General features: G+C 48.6%; 1 protein-coding gene across 2 annotated transcripts in view; it reads right to left on the bottom strand.

Moving 5' to 3' along the window:
- The window catches only part of PHF8 (PHD finger protein 8), an 852,864-nt gene that overhangs the window by 553,383 nt on the left and 281,264 nt on the right, over positions 1–18,217 (bottom strand). For both annotated transcript variants that reach the window (XM_069645307.1, XM_069645306.1), the window contains exon 4: positions 17,939–18,099. In XM_069645307.1, coding sequence (XP_069501408.1) covers positions 17,939–18,099 — 161 coding nt within the window. The remainder of the gene's footprint in view (positions 1–17,938; positions 18,100–18,217) is intronic.

An 18,217-nucleotide genomic window follows, 5' to 3' on the forward strand; every position in this document is an offset into this window, starting at 1 on the left:
ATGAGGGAGCCTATGACTAACCTGAGTGAGTACAGAAAAGAGAGAAAGTATTAAGACGTCTAGGTTCCTTCCATCCGAACGGGGAGGAAGGGTGGGCGCATGTGAATCTAAGCAGACACAATCATCAGAAATGCTTTTACGGTAAGCAATGCATGTCTTCTGATGCTTGTTAATCTGCTTAGAATCACATGATGTGCATAGACTAGCAAGCAGTGCCCAGAGATGGAGGTGGGATGTGAGAAGGAACAATAGTGAAAAGATGTCTTAGTACTGCCTGTCCCACTATAATGAGTGTCTAGGCAATAGTATTTTGTAAAGGCGTGTACAGAACTCCAGGTTGCCGCTTTGCAAATGGACTCCAGGGGAACATTTGCAATGAATGCTATGGAAGCCCCAGTGCCTTGAGGAGAATGTGCTCTAGGCTTGAAGGGCAGTTCTCTCTTAGTAAGAGAGAAAGAGTGTGATGCGTTTGACAATCCACCTACAGATACATTTGTAGACTGGGTCTCTTTCTCCACCTGCTGCCATTGAAACGAAAAACTGATTTGTTTTTCTTAGTGGTCGAGTTCTTAACATGTAAAACATGACGTTCTGCGTACCTCAAGTGTGTGCAGGCTTCTTTCTCCCAGGTTTGAGGGGTTCTAAAAGTAGGTTGGTGTTGGTAGTTCGATGGATTGGTTTACATGGAACTTTGGAATGAATTTAGGCGCAAACCTAGGGTGAGTGTGCAGAACCACCACATCTCTGTGAACTGTTACTAAGGGTTCTAGAACTGAGAGTGCTTTTAGTTCACTTACTCTCCTAATGGAAGTAATAGCTATTAAAAAGGTAGTCTTGTAGATTTGTATTTGTATTTGTATTTATTTTATTTATAATGCGCAACCCGCAGGCCTGGAGGCATCAGGGCGCAGTTTATAGGGTTACAGAGATGCATATATACAGGAATAGCAATGCATAAATTTACAAAGGAATAACATTACATGAAGTGAAACAGGACATTCAGTACGAATAAAACAGTCAGCAGGTTAGAGTAAGTAAGACAGAGGCACTGTGCAGGACTTAAGGCTGGTCGAAAAGCCAGGATCTAGTATTGGCTTTGAAAGTGTGAAAAGACTCTTCAGCTCTGATTGTAGCAGGGAGGGAATTCCAAAGCTTGGACGCTAGGACCGGGAAGCTTGATCTCCCTGCTTTTTGGAGTTTAAATCTAGGGATAGCTAGACAATGGGACTGGGCAGTTCTTAGAGGACGGGAGGTCGAGTGTCGCGACAGTCGACTGCCGAGATAGATGGGTGCCTTGTTGGCCAGGCATTTGTGAGTAATGGCGAGTGCTTTGAGTGAGATTCGTATGCTTGACAGGTAACCACTTTAACTTTGTTCTAGTTTCTGAGACATGGTGGTTACGAGGGATGTTTAAGGCGGCACAAATGGCATTGTTTTGGGTAGTTTGGAGTTTATTTAGGTTCTCTTGACTGGTGCCTAGGTAGAGGGCACTGCAGTAGTCTATTTTAGCCATGATGAGGGTTCTCGCTAGTGTGACAGTGTTGGAGGTGGTGAGGAAAGGTCGGCAGGCTGCAATGAGTTTGCATGTGTATGCCGACGCAGATCTGACAGCATTTGTTTGTCGGGTTAATGATAAAGTAGCGTCAAGGTAGAACCCTAATGTTTTAGTGTCTTTTGAGACTCGAATGCTATTGCCGTCTATAGTGAATGATTGATATGCCGGTTCAAGTCTGCTCAGGCGTTGTGCAGTACCCAAGATGAGAAGCTCTGTCTTATCGTCGTTTAGGCACAGCTGGTGTTGGGCCATCCAAGCTTGGATAACCAAGCAGACATCATTGAGGGTCAGCTAGATAATCACCAGTGATGGGGATGAGTATCTGGGTGTAATCCGCATAATTTGTGTAGGAAACACCCAGATAGTCAAGCACATCAAAGAGTGGTTTTGTGAAAATGTTATAGAGTGTAGGTGACACACAAGAACCCTGAGGTACGCCACAGTGAATTGGGGAAGGGTCAGTGGCTGCGGATGGGGCAAAGACTCTCATGGATCTGTTGCTCAAAAAGGATTTGATCCATGCTGCAGCCGAGGATGAGAAGTTAGCAGAGGAGTGGAGGTGCTTGCAAAGGATTTGGTGATTGACCAAATCAAAAGCGGCCGAAAGGTCGAGAAGTAGTAGTATTGCTAGCTTGCCCTGATCCTTTAAGACCTCGATTTGGGTTTTGAGGTCAATTAACGGTCTCCATCCCGTGTCTGGGGCGGAATCCAGATTGTCGTAGACCTAGCATGTTATTAGATTCCAGATAGTTTTGAATCTGAAGGTGTGCAGCACGGTCTAAAATCTTAAGCAGAAATGGTACTGTTGTAATAGGTCGGAAATTAGTAGGAATGCTTGGGTCGAGTGATGGTTTTTTGAGCAGAGGGATCACCCAAGCGTCCTTCAGGTTATCCGGGACAATACCAGTTTTGAAGGACGAGTTAATGAAGGCAGTGATGAATGGGGCCAACTCATGCGCCGAGTCCTCAATAATATGGGCTGGGATTGGATCACCTTGGCAGTTGGAGGGTTTGATTCTCAGAATTATGTTTTCTACCTCAACGACGGTGAGCGGTGAGAATGTAAATGGTGTGGTGTTAGCAGTGTCTGGAGTGGGGGCCTTGGCGGGGGAAAGAGCGCGGTTATCGCGCTTCAGGCTATCCTGCTTATCTTTAATTTTCGCTTGTAGTGTGGAAATTTTATTTAGTAAGGCTGCTTGGATGTTAGCACACCATTTACTATCTTTCAAGCAGGTGTCGGGGGGGGGGGCTGGGGTTTCAAGCTCTTTTAGGATTTTGAAGAATTTCTTAGTGTTCGAGTCAGCTTGCATAATGCAGTTGTTGAGGGATTCCTTTTTTGCAGTGATGATGGCATCTTTATAAGAGAGTGAGGCAAGAAGGAAACCATCTTTGTGCTCGTCAGAGGGATGGCTTTTCCATCGATTTTCGGCACAGCGTTTCGCTTTGCGGAGAGTTCTTAACTGTGGGGTGAACCATGAGTTAAGATGAGCTAGTAATTTGGCCTTCCTAAATTTGATAGGTGCTATAGAGTCAATAGCCGTTAGCATAGTTTGGTTGTACATGTCTGCTAAGGACGTAGGGTCAGGGCAGGTGTTGATGGCTGCATCAAAGGTTGGGAGTAGCAGTGGGAGGAGTTTCTCCTTAGTTATATCTTTTTTGGTTCTAGTCGGGAGTGCTGGGGCTATTGGAGTTGTGATGCGTGGGGTATCTTCAATGTTAAAGGTTATGTATGACGTGGTGGTCAGACCATAAACAGAGGGTGTTGCTAAGAACCTTGATGTTGCAATTGGAGCCAGCTAACCAAACAAGTGTTCTACCTTTGATATTAGTAGGTTCTTGGATGTACAAGGTGAGGCCAAGATCAGTTACTAAGTTCTCCAAATCGGTTGCCACAGGGTCCTTTAGGTCACCAAGATCTAAGTTAAGGTCGCCTAGGACGATAGTTTGTGATTTATTTTTAGTATTGTCCAGAAGGAGGGTGGAGATTTCACTGGCAAAGGACGGTGCCGGACCCGGAGGCCTGTAAATGAGGTGCAAGGTGGCCGTTTGATTGGGGGCGAGTGCTAATTTGACTGACAGCAGCTCAGCTGATGCAAGTTTGGCATCAGGTATCACTCTTAGGTCAAGCGCATTTTTGTGGATGAAGGCTACACCCCCACCTCTAGAGTGGGCAGTGGGGCGGTCACATCGTGTGATGCTGTAGTCAGGCGGTAGAGCCAACGCTAGTAAGGGGCCAGAAGCAGCGTGAAGCCAGGTTTCGGATATAGCTAGGAAGTCAAGGTCAGACGTGGTGATGAGGTCAGCTATGTCTACTGCATGTGCAGGGAGGGATCTGGCGTTGATAAGGGCACCCTTAAACATGGGCAGTTTAACCTCTGTGGTTGTGGATTTGCAAGTGGTAGTGATTGGCAGTGAACCAAGTGGAGGAGGTAGGGTTTGCTTCGAGGCATTGTTACGGGAGTGACGTAGGCGGAATCTGGTGCCTAGTCTCTTATTTCTGAGAAGGAAGGGGCAAGGTTGGTTAGGTGTAGGTTTCTTAGCGAAGTGTTCCAGCCATAGTGCGGGGTCATTAAGGTATTGGTTGATCTGACCTCCAGCAAAGGCTGCCGGGCTCATTCTGGGCGACACTAAGTCGAGGGGAAGCAAGACTGAGAGAAACTAACTCAGGTTTGGGACCGAGTGGTAGGGCGGTTACCGTATGTAGCTGCATGACTTGGGCAAGTCGTAAAGCTAGAGTGTAATAAAGTGGAAGGAGAGCACTGATGTACATGATGGACGTCCCAGTTACCTGCGTAGGAGGGAGAAAGCCAGGAGGGCACTGCAATCACATGCATAAATAGGGGTCACCTGGATTCGATTTAGCAATGAAAGGCAGAGAGGCACAGCAATCAAATGCATAAATAGGGACACCTAGATTCGATTTAGCAATGAGAGGCAGAAAGGCACAACAATCAAGTGCATCATAAAGGTCATCTAGATTCAATTTTGCAATGAAAGGCAGAAAGGCACAGCAATCAAATGCATAAATAGGGTCACCTAAATTCAATTTCGCAATGAAAGGCAGAAAGGCACAGCAATCAAATGCATAAATAGGGTCACCTAAATTCAATTTAGCAATGAAGGGAGAAAGGCACAACAATCTAATGCATAATAAAGGTCACCTAGATTCGATTTTAGCAATGAAGGCAGAAAGGCCTAGGCATAAAGGTACAGAACACTTCGAATGCGGTCAGGAAGTGACCATAGGGTACCACGCAATTCAAAAGTGGTTAGGAAGTGACCATAGGGTACAACACATATGTGATCAGGGAGTGACCATAGGGTACAAAACACTTCAAATGCGGTCAGGAAGCGACCATAGGGTACAATGCAACTCGCAAGCACTTGGGTCACACATTAAACTGGAATACATCATTGCACCCAAGTACTAAATTATAGTGTGGGGCTACTTATATTGAGCACACATATTGAGTGGCGTGCATCGGGGCGCGGTTCGAAGTCATGCATGGAGACAAGAGGTGGCGCAGTAAATGCAGAATACGGCAATGGAAACTGAGGAGGCACAGTGGGAACAGGCTTTGAATATCACAGAAGCTTACAATGAACATGTATTGTAACACAGAGTCGTGGCTCAGGACCAAATACTGGTGGGCCGAGATATCCGATCCTCAGGTTGCAGAGGGACTACTGGATAAAGTGAAACTTGCCCATAGGTTACGAGAGCAGTATATTTTAGGTTATAGGCGGGGTGAAAGGTTTAGTAAAACAGAGGACAGACGGGATAGCGATCCAGTGTGCTATGAAAGGATGCAGATAGGTTGTGGGTAAAGTTTGTTGGACATGCGCTTCGTATTAGCAGCGCTTACCTTGTTGCTGACAGGGAAGTGGGCGGAGTGCTCGCCTGGTGTTCCAGGAGGGATCAGGCAGGTCCTGGAACTCCTATTTCTGCACTAGTCGAGTGCTGGACGATACAGGTCTAGCTTAGGCTGGCAAACGGCTGAGGACAGGTCTCAGCCTTCTCTCGGGTGGCCTTCCTGAGGAGGGCCGGCTTACGCCTGCCGGCGGCTGATTGGGCACTTTCTAGCCCGGTGAGCCAATGGCAGGGGGTGAGCCTCCAGATGAGTGTAGGCAGGGGAGGATGGATGCCTACTGCATCCCGGCGGCCATCTTGGAGCGGGCGTCCTTGTGCTCCAGGGGCTCAGAGAACTTGCAAAATGAAGCAGCTAGCGGTGCGTGGCGTTTTCTTTCCGGATTCGAGCAATTTCGAATAGTGGGCAATTTAAATGCGCACGTTTAGTCGCGCTTTGGAAATTAAATTTGGAAATTTGGAGATCTTTGAGACTTGCTCTATGCATGGTCTCGAAAGGAGACCCCATAAGTCTAGTCAACCCTACGTTCAGATCCCATCCAGGAGCTGGGCTAGAAATGGGAAGGTGAATTCTCTTTACTCCTTCCATGAAAGCCTTAACAACTGGTATCTTCCACCACGACACCTTCTGTTGTGATGTAGTGTAGGCTGAAAGAGCAGCTAAGTGAACCTTTAGAGAGTTAAAGACCAGGCCTGAGTCAAGTAAATGAGTCAGGTTCAAAACAATATATGTGTAGGAGAGCAGTCAATGGGGATGATGCTCTTAGAGTTGCACCAGATGACAAAACGCTTACACTTAATGGAATAGCAATATTGAGTGTTAGGTTTTCTTGCCTCCCTGAGTATGTCCATACATCTCTGAGGGATTTGTAGGTGCCCAAACTCTATGACTTCAGGAGCCAGGCCGCTAAATTCAATATCTGCGGGTATGGGTGAAGTGTCTCCCCTTTGTCTTGCAACAACATGTTGTACGGGCAAGGCAGTTTCATCGGAGGGGATGGAGACATTTCCATCAGATGAGCGAACCAGTGTTGGCGGGCCCACATGGGGGCCACCAATATCATTGTGACTGGTTCCTGGTGCATCTTGTGCAAGATCTTGTTGAGAAGTGGAGTCGGGGGGGTGGTGGGCGGTAGGGGGAGCATAAACAAATTTCCCTGACCATGTTATCTAGAGTCCGTTCCCCTTGGAACAGTTCTGGGGGTACCTGGATGTGTAATCTTGGCATTGAGCGTTCTCCAGAGTTGCGAACAAGTCTATCTCTGGAAAACCCCATTCCGCGAAAACGTTGGAGACAATGTCTTTGTGTAATCGCCATTCGTACTCTATTGGTAGTGGGAAATCTCTGCTGAGTACGTCTGACAGAAGATTGAGTTCCCCAGGAACATGTTGAGACAGCAGAAACATGTTTGTTTGAGAGCCCACTTCCAAATGTTCTGGGACAGTTTGGACAGCCCTGGAGAGTGAGCGCCCCCTTGCTTGTTCAGATAGTACATGGTCATGGTGCTGTCTGTGAGGATCAGGACCGTCTTTACCTGCAGTTGAGTTTGAAAAGCTTTCAGGGCTTTGAATACCGCTAACAGTTCCAACAGGTCTATGTGGTTGGATGCTATGTCTGACAAAACTCTGTGCGCTGTCTGTTGAAGCAGGTGAGCTCCCCACCCTGTGAGAGATGCGTCTGTAGTTAGAGTGGCTTCCACTACGGGGTGGTGAAGGATTTCCCTTTCAAGAGGATCTCCCTCGACCACCACCGTAGCGAGAGAATGAGGGCTGGTGAGGCAAACACTAGATCGTCCCATTGTCCGCTGGCCTGACGCCACTGGTTGTTGAGCCACTCCTGCATTTGACGCGAGCGCACGTGAGGAACCAAATAAATACAAGACGCCATCATTCCTAACAGTCGCATAGCCTTGTGTACAGTCACCTCTCGACTGGCTACATATTGAGGGATTTGAAACAGCATGTTTTTGACCCTCTCGGAGGGGAAGACGAGGACGTCCTTTGTTCGAATTAGAGTCCCTAGGAACTGCTTGACCTCACTGGGGTCTAGGCTGGATTTCTTCTCGTTGATGGAGAATCCCAGACTGAATAAAAGATCTATTGTTCTTTGGGTATTTGACAGACAGGTTTCGTAAAGAGTCCCCTGTTATGAGCCAGTCATCCAGGTAAGGCTAAACCGGGATGGATTGCCTGCGCAGGTGTGCTGCTGCCACTGCCAACACCTTTGTTAATACCCTTGATGCAGAGGCTATGCCGAAGGGTAGTACCTTGAATTGATAGTGTTTGTCTTGTATCATGAATCTGAGGTATTTTCTGTGCGCCGGTTTGAAATATGAAAGTATGCATCTTTCATGTCCAATGTTGCCATGTAATCCCCCTGTGAGAGAAGGGGAATTACTTCCTGCAGAGTGACCATGCAGAACTTTTGTGGCTTTACAAATTTGGTCGCTGGGCGCAGATCTAATACATGGCGAGATCCTTTTTGGGTACAAACACCGAATAAATACCTTTGTTTACCTGTGAAAGAGAAACAACCTCTAGGGCTTACTTTTCCTTGTAGTCTAGTGTCTCAACTTCCTTAAGAAGTGTAACGCTCACCTGGTATCCATGGGGACGCCACCCAGTCTGGCTGGACTGCTTCCGACCTTGGACCCACTCCCTTGGACTCTTGTTCAGCTGAGGACCCGGTCTTGCTTTTGGGTATGGTGCGCTCTCCGTCCTGCTGTTCTGAGCAGGGGTGCATTGTGGATAGGCGCGTCGCAACCTAGTTGCTTCACTGATGCGGCCACCTCAGAGTCCAGACCTGCTGCAACTCCGTTCGTCAGGTAAGTATGCTGTTTTGGCAGTTTGTGCTTTATTTTTGCAATAGCCCCTATTAATGTCTTTCCTTCTTTTGTAGGTGCAGAAGGAGTTCTGATGATGCCGTACTGTCTGTGCTGTGCACAAGATGGTAAGTGAAAGCGCGGAGCGCATCGCTATGTGCCTTTCTTGTGCTAACCTGTTTTTTTGTCCCTTTCTTGCAGGCTGCCAAGATGTTCCAGACTGTATGTTGCCGAGAAGAAGGTGAGCGGTGAGTAAGTCTTGCGCAAATCGCCTTCTAGCACTTCTGCGTGTTAGTCGGCCTTTTCTTTCTTCTTGCAGGTCGTTGAATGGCCCGGAATGGACATGGACCAAAAGCAAGTCAAAATCAGGCAAGTGTGTGCCTTTCAGTTGTTTTTTTGATGTTGAACAATAAACGCTTACTAATGCTGCTTCTCTGTTCTCTTTCTTCCCAGGTTGCTGCTTCCAAGATAGAGTGAGCGTTCGTCGAGATGTTGGATGTTCGGGATTCTGGAGCGGAGGACTGAAGCAGGGCTCACTAGCAGGTAAGCAAATACTAACTGTGTTCTTGCAGGTAATCGGGACCAGAATGCAGAGGAAGATTCCAACAGACCGTGGTGAGCGTCACGCTGTGACCAGCAGAGTAATGCAAAGCGTGTTCTCCAACTTGGGCGTGGCTTAAATAGCCTGCAGGGATCCCAGGTGCCTCCAGGCCTGACCACACCTAAAATGCTAGACCGCATGGCTCAGTTCTGGAACTGAGCCATGCAGGGGCATCCATGTTGTGTAAATGCTATTTTGAGTTCCAGTTCTCCGACTTCCCATATGAGCCTGGCGCCAAAGGTGCCAGGACTGACTCCAAGAGAGTCTTGGGGGACATGATGGGGCCTTTTAGGCCATGATGGAAGACTGTGATGCAGCCCAGATGGCCTGACTGCCGAGGCCAGGGGTCATGACAACACCCCCCCCCCCCCCCAAGGCCCCTCTCAGGGTGGTTCTTCCGTACCCCTTCCAATCCACTAGATAGTATAGCTTCGCTCTAACTTTGAGTACAGGTTGTTCTTGACCTCAAACTCCGGTTTTCCATTGAACATTACTGGTTCGGTTGGTATGGTTACCTGGGTTCCAGGTTGAACTGGTTTCAAGAGAGACACATGGAACACAGGATGAATATGCATGTTGGCAGGCAAGGCCAGTTTAACTGCAGCTGGGTTTATAATGGATTTGATGGTGAAACGTCCTAAATATCGTGGGCAAAATGTCCGGGTTCCTTTTATTGGCACATGTTTTGATGTTGACCAAACATCGTCTCCCACCTAGTAGTTGGGAGTCCTTTCACAACGCTGGTCTGGGCATTTCTTTTGGCGGTCTTTGGCTTGATGTAAATGTTCGACAGCTCTTGTGAAGGCCTGAGAAATGATGGTGTGCAAGGTTTTAATGTCCGGCATTTCCAGAGTCGTGGGGACGTCCAGTTCGGAAATGCGTGGATGTCTGCCATATATTGTGTAAAATATCGTCTGTTCCGTACTGCTGTGCAGGGAATTATTATAAGCATACTCGGCTATCCACAGCAAGTCTTTCCAATTCCTTTCCACTTGATGTAACATACAACGCAGGTTCTATTCAAGCGTTTGATTTGTTCTCTCTGTTTGGCCATCCGTTTGGGGGTGGTGGCTAGTGGATAGTCGGATGTCGATTTGAGCCATTGAACAGCATTTTCTCCAGAAGTTGGATACGAATTAGGTACCTCCATCAGAGATCAGCACCGACGGGAATCCATGAAGTTGCACGATGTGTTGGAGGAATACCTTTACCAGGCTAGTTGCATTTGGGAGACCTTTAAACGACAGGAAGTCGGCCATTTTAGAAAGCAAGTCTACGACCACTAGAATGGTATTATATCCTTGACTGGACGGTAGATCAGTGATTAAGTCAAGAGATAGTGTATGCCAGGGTTCCAGCGGAATTTCCAGTGGTCTGAGGAGTCCAGCTGGTTTCTGCTTTGACGACTTATTTTGTGCACATACGCACCAAGAGATGATAAATTGAATGACGTCCTTACGTCACGTGGGCCACCAGTAGCTTCGCTTTACCTTGGCTAGAGTCTTAGCAATTCCAGGGTGGCCCTCAATTAGGGAGTCGTGCTACCCTGAGATGACCTGCTCCCGAAGCTCTTTCTTGGGCAAGAATAGACGGTTCCTGAAATATGGTAGTCGGTCCTTGACTGCATAGTGTTCTCCCCGCAAATCCCATTATTATAACAATTCGGGAGTCATCACGTGTCGGATCTCTTGCAGCAGCTCGTCCTTAGTTATTGTGGTTATAATGCCCAGGAGCTTGTCACTCGGGATGATAGCCACGGGATCAGGGGTTGTGTATACCTGTTCTCATCAGTACCCATGCGGGAAAGGGCATGGGCTTTTCCGTTTTTGACCCCGGGTCAAAACAGGATCACATAATCATACTCCGCAAAAAAAAGGGGCCCAGAGTAGCTGTTGTGAGGATTGAACCTTCACAGTTTTTAGATATTGTAGATTTCGATGGTGTGTTATCATGGTGATAGCGTGCCTGGCACCTAGAAGATAGTGTCGCCAGGCCTTGAAGGCTGATTTGATGGCTAGGAGCTCCTTGTCCGTGATAGCGTAATTGAGTACAGGCGGTGAAAACCTAGGCGACCTGAAGGCTTCAGAATGAAACTGGCCGGTTTGTTGGTCCCTTTGCGAGAGGACAGCACCCATCGCCATGCTGGAGGCGTCTGTTTCCACCACATAAGGAAGATCTGGGCGAGGGTGTCGTAAGATTGGGGCGGAAGTGAATCTCACCTTGAGTTCTTGGAAGGCCTTTTCTGCCACTGGAATTTCTTGTTCCACTTCCTCAATAAAGATGTGATTGGATGCACTATTTGAGAAAATCCCAGAATAAATCGGTGGTAAAAGTTTGCAAAGCCCAACATGCTCTGGATCCCTTTGAATGAACTTGGGGCTGGCCAGTTTAGAATGGCGTCAACCTTGTGCACATCCATTCGGATTCCCTTTGGAGTGAGGATTAAGCCGAGGAACTCTACCTCAGTGATGTGAAATGGACATTTTTCGAGTTTGGCATAGAGGTTGTGTTAGCGCAGCTTCGCAAGGACGGAATGAACATGCTTGACGTGGTCCTGTTTTGAGGCTGAGTATGCTGGGATATCATCTATATAGACCAGGGCGCAGACGTCAATCAACTCTCTCAAGACATCTTTCATGAAACGCTGAAATGCCGCCAGGGCGTTGAAAAGGCCAAATGGCATTACCTTGTATTCATATAGGCCATATTTGGTACGAAACGCGGTCTTCCATTCATCCCCCTTTTTAATTCGGACAAGATGGTATGCTCCTCCAAGGTCCAATTTTGTGTAGATTTGGGCATCTTTGACTTGGTCTAACAATTCCGGAATAAGTGGCAGGGGGTACCGATTTTTAACGGTGATTTGGTTCAGTGCGCGATAGTCAATGCACGTCCTCAAATCCCATTTCTTCTTCAGCACAAAGAATAGGGGAGATGCTGCTGGTGAATTTGAAGGGCGGATAAAACCATTAGCCAGGTATTGGTCTAAGTAGGACTTTAAATGTTGATTCTCTGTTTCGGTAAGCGCATAGATTCGACCACAAGGGATTTGTGCACCAGGTACCAGATCGATCTGGCAATCATAGGGTCTGTGTGGTGGCAAGGTGTTAGCTTGTTCCTTTTGGAACACATCTTGAAAGTCCTGGTATTCACTTGGTAGGGTAGCGATCACACCCAGGGCTATTGCTGCTGTTCCATGGACAGATGGGCTTGTATTCGTTGACTTCCTTCCTTCGTAATAGCAAGTGCGAGCACAGCATTCGGAAAAGACCAATTAACTTGCACGCCCATCAATATGCAGATAGTGTGCGACCAACCACGGCATCCCTAGGATCAACCGGAACTGAGGCGCCTTGAGATCGAAAGTAATAGATTCCCAGTGGCCATCCTGACATAGAAGGGTTAGAACTGTTGTGCATTTGGATACTGGACCGGAAGCGATTTCTGTACCATCAACGGTGGTCACAGCCTAAGTGGTCGACTTAGGGCACATAGAGAGCCCCATCTTTGCTGCAAGATCCTGGTCCATATAATTCCCAACTGCTCCACTGTCGATGTATGCTTCTACAGTATGCATCCTAGACGGCTGCTGGTGGTTGATTATGATCACGGGCAATGCAAAATGGGAGGTCTGTAGTTGACTTTCTTCGCTCGACAAATGGACCCCTACATTTGCCGGGCTTGGTAGTTTTCCGACTCTTCATTCATGTTTTCCTTATCTGTGGCTCCTATGGTTCTCTTTGGTGGCTTTACTGGACACTCTCTGAGGAAATGACCGGCTTTTCCGCAGTATAGACATAGCTGCAGTTCCCTTCTATTGTCTCTTTCAGCTTTGGTTAAGGGGGGGTCTTACCCCTCCGAGTTGCACTGGTTCCACCGAACTGTCTGCCACCTGTGGAACATGGTCCTTAGACCGCACGAACATAGGGAGAGTGTCTGTTCTGCTCTAATCTGCTCTTCGGTCTTGCAACCTGTGATAAAGTTGAACCACAAGGTTGATAAACTCTGCACAGTCTTTTGGTGGATCCACCACTTGTGCAAGTACATCCTTTAGCTCCCCCTGTAGGCCTCTGGGAAATAGCGTGATTCTCTTCTCCTCCGGCCACCCTGTTTCAACCACGAGCCTGTTGAAGGTCGCTATATATGTTAGTAAATCTTGGTTTCCTTGACAGAGGGACAAGAGTTCTTTGTCCAGTGCCCGTCCATGAGTACGACGGGAGAAGAGCTTGTCCATCTCCTGCTGGAAGCCCCCGAAGTCATTTAGCAGTGGGTCGTCCTGACTAACGAAAGGTACAGACCAGTCTGCAGCACTGCCACTCAAATAAGCCAACACGAAGGCAACCCGCGACTGATCATTAGGAAAGGCTCCAGGTCTACAAAGAAAATGGAGGCGACAATGGTTCATGAAGGTTGCATACTTCCTAGGATCCCCCGTGAAACGTTCCGGTGGGGCTAAAGGAACTGCTCCTGGAAGAGTGATCTGTACCGGATTGATCGGTGGAGCTGACAACGATGAAACGTTCCCAGGCAATGGGGCTTCTACGGACAGTGATTGGAGGTGTTGTCTACTTAAATCGTCAGTGCGTTTTTAGCCACTATCAATTCCCTCCACAAGGCGTTGGTCCCATGCCTGGCTGAATGCACCTCAGCGCGTAACTGCCCCAACATCTGAGCTAACTGGTTGGTTTCCGAGGTTTCTATGACGCCCAGGTGGATTGTGGTTTGTGAGGCTTCGCGTTCTGTAACACTCACCTGGTATTCACGGGGACGCCACCCAGTCTGGCTGGACTGCTTCCGACCTTGGACCCACTCCCTTGCACTCTTGTTCGGCTGAGGACCCGGTCTTGCTTTTGGGTATGGTGCGCTCTCAGTCCTGCTGTTCTGTGCAGGGGTGCGTCGCAACCTAGTTGCTTCACTGGTGCGGCCCCCTCAGAGTCCAGACCTGCTGCGACTCCGTTCATCAGGTAAGTCTGCTGTTTTGGCAGTTTGTCCTTTATTTTTGCAATTGCACCTATTAATGTCTTTCCTTCTTTTGTAGGTGCAGAAGGAGTTCTGATGATGCCGTGCGGTCTGGCCTGTGCACGAGATGGTAAGTGAAAGCGCGGAGACCGGCGCTATGTGCCTTTCTTGTGCTAACCTTTTTTTTGTGTCCATTTCTTGCTGGCTGCAGAGATGTTCCCGACTGTATGTTGCCGAGAAGATAGAGAGCGGTGAGGTCTTGCGCGAATCGCTTCTAGCACTTCTGCGTGTTAATCGGCCTTTTCTTTCTTCTTGCAGGTTGTTGAATGGCCCGGAATGGACGTGGACCAAAAGCAAGTCAAATTCAGGTAAGCGTGCGCCTTTCGGTTGTTTTTTCGATGTTGAAGAATAAACACTTACTAATGCTGCTTCTCGGTTCTCTTTCTTCCCAGGTTGCGGCTTCCAAGATAGAGCGAGCCTTCGCCGAGATGCTGGATGTTCGGGATTCTGGAGCAGAGGACTGAAGCAGGGCGCACTAGCAGGTAAGCCAATACTAACTGTGTTCTTGTTCTTGCAGGTAATCGGGCCCGGAATGCAGAGGAAGATTCCAACAGACCGTTGTGAGCGTCATGCTGCGACCAGCAGAGTAACGCGAAGTGTGTACTCCAACTTGGGCGTGGCTTAAATAGCCTGCAGGTATCCCAGGTGCCTCCAGGCCTGACCACACCTAAAATGCTAGACCGCATGGCTCAGTTCTGGAACTGAGCCATGCAGGGGTATCCATGTTGTGTAAATGCTATTGTGAGTTCCAGTTCTCTGACTTCCCATATGAGCCTGGCGCCAAAGGCGCCAGGACTGACTCCGAGAGAGTCTTGGGGGACATGATGGGGCCTTTGAGGCGATGTTGGAAGACCATGATGCAGCCCAGATGGCCCGACTGCCCAGGTCAGGGGCAGGGGTCATGACAAGAAGAATACGCAGATGGTCTGGCGTCAGTCGTATTCTGTGTGAAGGTCTGAACGTTGGGGACCGGCAGACCTCTATACAGTACCCATGGGCCATGGTCTTTAGAACCCACTGGTTTGTAGCTACCCCCTCCTATGTCTGAAGGAATGTTAGCCGGCCGGACCCGGATCTTCGGGTCATTATGAACCCGAGGCCGGGGAGCATCTGGGGATAGAGTTACGGCCCCTTCGCTTCCTGCGACGCTGACCCCTTTGGGGATACGAGGTGATTTATCCGCTAGTTCCTTGTGGAGAAGACCAATTGTTTCACGAGGTATACTGGTTTTGAGGGACACGCTGGCCATGAAAAAGGCGTCTGGATCCAGTTCCTCTCCTTGTGGAGGGCTTTTGTGTGATTTGATCTAGAGAGTCTTCAGGGTGTTATTCTCCTTCTTTGCGTTCGAGAGCTTCGTCAACCAGTCTTCCAAACAGGTTGGATTCTTCCAAGGGTTTATTAATAAGTGACACTGGAGTTTCTGGCTTGAACCCAGAGTTTCTTAGCCACGCGTGTCTCTTTAAGAGGGTGCCCTGAGCCAACGATTGACCCGCTGTCTCAGCGGAATACAAAGTGTTCTGGAGTATGCTTTGGTTTACTTGTCTGCCCTTGGTTGCCGTGGACAGAAGACGAGTCTGTAGCGGTTCAGGAACCTCCTGCAGGCCTTCCTGTAACATGGCCCATTGAGCGTCCGCGTAGCTGGCTAACAAGGTAGTATTTTTAGCAATGCGCGTAGAAAAGGCTGCTGCAGTCATGACCCCCTTTCCTAGGTCGTAGAGTCTTTTACACTCTTTGTCAGGGGGTGCCTCCCCGGTTGACTGGGGAACCCCTGCCTTTTTTCTTGTAGTGGTCACCACCGGTGAGTCTGGGGTGGAGAGACCTCTGATATAAAGGGGATCAGAGGGGGAAGGCCGAAATAACTTTTCAATCCTTGGATTAACTGTTCTTGTGAGTGCAGGTGTTGATAACGAGAGAGCCAGACGCTTTTTAATTGAGTTAAGCAGAGGAATAGGCTGGCTGGCCGGCGGTTTCTCTTCAAGAACGTCCTCCACAAAGTCAGGCTCAGGAACAGCTTCATTGTTACGTGATCTTGAAATGTTCTGCTGCTTTACGCAACATGGCGTTAAACGTCATTTGAATGTCCACTGGTGAGGGTTGAATAGTGGGAGTCGTTTGTGGGGTATCTAAACACAGGGCATCAGGATTTGGAGACTGCCAAAGCTGAGGGTCACCTATATCCAGGAGTTCCCCCCTCCCCAGGGGTCATGCATATCCTCAGTGTCAAAGAAGTGATCATCATCCTGAGTGCCTACAGGAACCTCCTCCTCAGTGAGGTCATATGTGTATACATCCGCCTCATGAGAGGGATCAAAGAGTCTTGGAAATTTAGCCACAGGGTTCAAAAGGGCTTCTTCCTGCGGTCTTTTAGGGGTGGATTGCTCTGAGAGGGTTACAAACCTATCAAGCCTCTCCATACAATTTTCAAATGTTTTGCTAGTCCAAACAGACGACCTAGAGGGGTCTAGAGGTGGAAAGGGCTCTTGAATATGATCCTCTGATGCTAAACGTCGAGATTTTTGTCTCAACGCCGAAGAAATACCTTCTTCGCCTTCTGAAAACTCCTCATGGGGGACCGACAGAAGTTGCTTGTCCCTGTGCTTCTCCTTAGGCTTGGCAGAGGGTTACGGTATTTCCTTCAGACTATCTTTGGATTTCGACGAATCTTTGGGCTTTCCTGTGGTCGTCGGTGAATCCCTTGACTGGCGCTTCTGAACTTCCACCAAAACAATTCTCGCAATGCTTTCGGTAACATCCTCCGCAGTAGTGAGACGCGTAGCCTGGGCCTGCGGTTGTACAGTCTTCGACGGAACCGGGGCCTTGTCGTCGGCGGACGCCTTCTTACGATGCGTCTCAACGGGTTTTGGAATATTGGGGGTAGCACCCTTCACTTTCGAGTGCCCGGTCGATCGGCCCATCTGCGGCTGCGGGGAGAGCTGCCGATCCTGGAGGGCCTGTTGGCGCTGTGGACCGCTTCGACTTTGTCGAAGACTGTCCGGGGTTTGTGTGTTTAGTGAGTTGAAAGTGTTCGTCTTTGTCGCCGGGGTGTACAGTCCCCATAGCAGTGCCTGGCGGGGCAGGGGATAGACAACGCGGAGTGGGAGCGCTCCGCCGAAAGTCAACAACCTCTGAGTCAGAGGCCTGCTCATCACTGATGCCCTCGTCGCACTCGGCGGTTGCGGCAGTGGGAGAACTTGAATCGGCCTTCGACATCCCATAGGCCGCCCACCGCTTGACACGGCGCTCCTTAAATGTCTTCTGAGGGAAAAGCTTGCAAGCCGCACAACCTTTTTCGTCGTGATCGAGGAGCAAGCAACGGTTACACCGTCAATGCTTATCTCTCCAAGGAAATTTGCCCTTGCAAATGGAGCAAAACCTAAATGGAGTCCTCTCCATAGCTGAGTATAGGGAAAGTGACGAAGACCAAATAAGAAAGAGGGAGGAAAGGGACAGGCATTCTCAGATTTTACAGAAATGTCCACCCGACCACACTTTCCCTTCCGTGTAGGCCGGCTGGAAGGCCCAGCCACCTGGTCAGCAACGCCAACTGGATCATCGTCCGTCCAAGTTCCGTGGAGGTTTCAGCGGAGATCCAGGACAGCCGTCGATGGGAAGGATGGTCAGGGTGATCTTAAATAATAATTAATATATTCGACTAAAGGTCTATGGGACAATTAACAATGTCTCTGTATGAGCTCCGCTTAAGGCGACCAGTATGCTGGGTGGAAAAAAACAATCTGAGGGACATCAACACGTGAGGGATTGTGTGTACACTACACGTCACGTTAGGGATAGTGTTACAGTCAGGACCATGTCGACGTCCCCTTTTGATTCTCGAAAGACAAGATGCAATACTCCGCAATGACCACTGGATGTCGGACAATATGCACAGCATGTGATTCTAAGCAGATTAACAAGCATCAGAAAATGGCAATTATTGTCATATGTTTTATAGCAACGATACAGGGGACTTCCCAATGAATGCTCGTCAGTGAGCTGGTCATTCGACATGCTACACAAACATTACCAGAATCAAGGCACTAAGACAGTGGTAGAGAACAGACAGTCCGGCTTACCCACGTAGTATTCCACATCTGAGACAGTGAATGTAGAATCCGGCAGAGTCATGCCCAAACCATCTTTCTTCAGTACAAGGATGGGCACACTAAAGCTATTCTCCTCCAAGAACTCTACTGTCAGTTGCATGCCAGAGGGCTTTAGGATCACCTCATCTGCACTGGAGACACAAAAAGTCTTTGTTACCCACGAGAACACCTAATAAAACACTGTATACATTCAAGCTGCAGTGTAGCTTGGCTAAGAAACAATACAAGGCTGACCAATACATTGGGGTA

The sequence above is a fragment of the Ambystoma mexicanum genome, chromosome 2p, assembly GCF_040938575.1.
Source record: "Ambystoma mexicanum isolate Mex_15411 chromosome 2p, UKY_AmexF1_1, whole genome shotgun sequence".
Lineage (NCBI taxonomy): Eukaryota > Metazoa > Chordata > Amphibia > Caudata > Ambystomatidae > Ambystoma > Ambystoma mexicanum.